Here is a 2713-nt window from a genome sequence, read left to right as displayed (position 1 = left end):
GGGTGAGCTCACTCACCCCTTGGCAGATAGCACATCTCATCCTGGTATATCTGTGGCTGCTGGGTTGTAAGTTTTCATCCCCTGCAGCCATTAACCCTGCCGGAAATCCATATTCTGGTCAGAAAAATCTGTCAGAGTGTCAGGCAGTCTGAAACCCAGACACATGATTCCAAACCCGAACTGTTCTGGCGAATCCCGGAAAGGTGGCAACCCTAGTACCAATCCATTGCCAATTTTAAATTTCATTTTCCTTTACAGCTTTGATGAGTTGCTGGAATTGTTGATCAACAGATTGCAGAGGATGGACACCTACTTCCGCAACTGTATCCCCCCTGTGGAGCGACTTATCATAACACTGAGGTAATTTTTATTTAGCGCTTTGAATGTAATACACTCTATTATATATATATATATATATATATGTGTAATAAAAACCAAACAAAAATTCTGTAGGAACAAAATTATTTTAATATTTTAATCAACCAAAACATTGGGTCTTTTTTTTTTTATTAGGAAAATATACACAAAGTGCACAAATACACAAAATATACAAAAATGTTTTATACATAATCCTTATTTACAATTGCTGTAAATTTGGGGAGGAGTCCTCTTCCCCGTGCGGTGACATGGCGACCGACAGTGCGTGGGCAAAAGGGGGCCAAGTGGAGGTGGTGCTGTCTTCCCCTGACCAATTGGAAGGTGGTGTTGCTTGTGGTGGTGGTGGTGTTCGTGTTGGGGCATTCCTGAAAGTCGATTGTCTCGGTCGATGTGGGTAATGTGATGTAGGTGTAGTCGTTAACGCAGGGTAAGTAGAAGGTGGTGGGTGGTAAGAAGAAAGTGTTGTAGGAGGCAGAGTACTGTATGTGACAGGTGGTGTTGAGAGATGAGGAAAAGGAGAATGAGGGTGGTAAGAAGAAGGTTGTGAATAAGGAAAAGGATTCAGAGAAGTGTGAGTGGAAGGTGTTGGCACAGGAGGTAAATGAGTTAGAGTGGTGGTGAAAGGATGGTGCGCAGAAGTCGGTGGTGGTGTTGGTCGAGGAGGTTGGTCGGAAAGCTGTGGTCCTGTCCAAAGGGTAACGGGTGGTGGGGAGAAATGGGTCGTGGGTGGTGTTGGGACATGCTCGGTCCGTTTATTGGCATATGGGCCATAGGGTGGTGGTGGTTCGGATAAATCGTCAGCGTCTGTCGGGGGTATAAATGTCGAGATGTATCTAGCCGTACAGGACAGCACCACCGCTTGCAGATTTGGGGGAACTTTGTCGATTAGTTCCCCCAGACATTTTGCTACATTTTGCCCATACGATCTATTGCTCATCCGGTCAGACATGTTGGTCATAATGTCCAACATACGATCCAGGGCTGGATCCGGAGCAGGAGCCCTCCTACGCAGAGCACGCGGAGGTCCAATATGCGCAATGTTAACTGGGGGCTGCTCTGCAAGTGGTCTTGTTGCATTAGCATTTGATGCCTCGGAGTGCTGCGGTTCCGGCTCCAGAGTAGCCATCGCTTGATCCCCCGATGCCACGCTCTCTCTGTCCCCTCTCTCTGCCACGCTCTCTCTGTCCCCTCTCTCTGCCACGCTCTCTCTGTCTACTACAGCTGTGGCAGCCTCGTCCCAGCAGCTTTCAGTACTGAAAAAAGAAATCATGTATTCAAAAATAATTCTAAAACATTTGGTTTACCGAGCAAAGTACAGATAATGGTTTACCTCCCCAAATCCAGCACCGGTCTCAGAAACTCCAATTCCTTTGCATGAACGTATTCTCTCACCGAACATGCTCCACTCCCACTTCGGCGCTGCTCCCGCTGTGCCTTCAGCTGGCGAGCGTAGGCGTCCCTTATACTCTTCCATCTGAGTTTTAGAATTTTCACTGTAAAAAATAAAATAAAATAATATATATTATTTTCTTTGTAGGTATCTATCAACTGGACAATCGATTGCAAGTCTGCATTACTCGTTTCGTATTGGAAGATCTACTGCCAGTTATATAATTCGGGACACCTGCAGTGCCATTTGGGAAGTCCTGAAACCCATTGTGTTTAAAAAACCGGCAGCAGAGGACTGGGAAAAAATTTCCCAAGTATTCTGGGAACGCTGTAACTTTCCGAATTGCCTGGGAGCGATCGATGGGAAACACATCAGAATTGTTAAGCCCATGGCTAGTGGGAGCCAGTATTTCAATTATAAGAAATACTTTTCATTCGTCTTAATGGCTGTGGCTGATGCCAATTATTGCTTTACCTACATTGACATTGGTTCCTATGGAAGTAGTGCAGACTCTGCGATTTTTGGGAACTCCTCTTTTGGGCAATTACTTCGAACAGATGGTCTGGACCTTCCACAAAATAGTCCACTCCCGGGCACAAACGGCCCTCCCCTACCAAGTGTCTTTGTGGGTGATGAGGCTTTTGCTCTGAACACACACCTACTTCGGCCTTATTCAGGACATAATCTGAACGAAGACAAACGCATATTCAACTACCGGCTTAGCAGAGCACGCCGCGTAGTTGAGTGTGCTTTTGGAATTTTGGCGAACAAGTGGAGGGTTCTCCACACACCAATTGTGCTCAACATGCAAAATGCCATTAGTGCTGTAGAAGCGGCGTGTGCCTTGCACAATTTTGTCAGGCAGCGCGATGGTCTAGATTACGAGGAGCCAGTCCATGAGACTCTGGAAAGAGCTCATTGGACTGGTGTACGTGGGAACACACA

At 46.3% G+C, this 2713-nt stretch overlaps 1 protein-coding gene across 1 annotated transcript; it reads right to left on the bottom strand.

The window, feature by feature from the left end:
• Window positions 1–498: 498 nt before the first annotated feature.
• LOC120927789 (extensin-like) lies at window positions 499–1794 on the bottom strand. Its single transcript, XM_040338704.1, has 2 exons — window positions 1709–1794; window positions 499–1631 (listed from the first exon to the last, which is right to left on the bottom strand). The coding sequence occupies exon 2, from the start codon at window positions 1502–1504 to the stop codon at window positions 578–580; it is 927 nt and encodes a 308-aa protein (XP_040194638.1). The 5' UTR covers window positions 1505–1631; window positions 1709–1794; the 3' UTR covers window positions 499–577.
• Between the last annotated feature and the right edge of the window lie 919 nt (window positions 1795–2713).

The sequence above is a fragment of the Rana temporaria genome, chromosome 1 (genome assembly GCF_905171775.1).
Source record: "Rana temporaria chromosome 1, aRanTem1.1, whole genome shotgun sequence".
In the NCBI taxonomy this organism is placed as follows: domain Eukaryota; kingdom Metazoa; phylum Chordata; class Amphibia; order Anura; family Ranidae; genus Rana; species Rana temporaria.
The sequence above is the reverse complement of the archived record's forward strand: the minus strand, read 5'-3'. Positions and strand labels throughout refer to the sequence as shown.

Excerpts from the sequence above, each read along its gene's own strand:
- LOC120927789 (XM_040338704.1), bottom strand. The coding sequence starts at position 1,504 with ATGGCTACTCTGGAGCCGGAACCGCAGCACTCCGAGGCATCAAATGCT.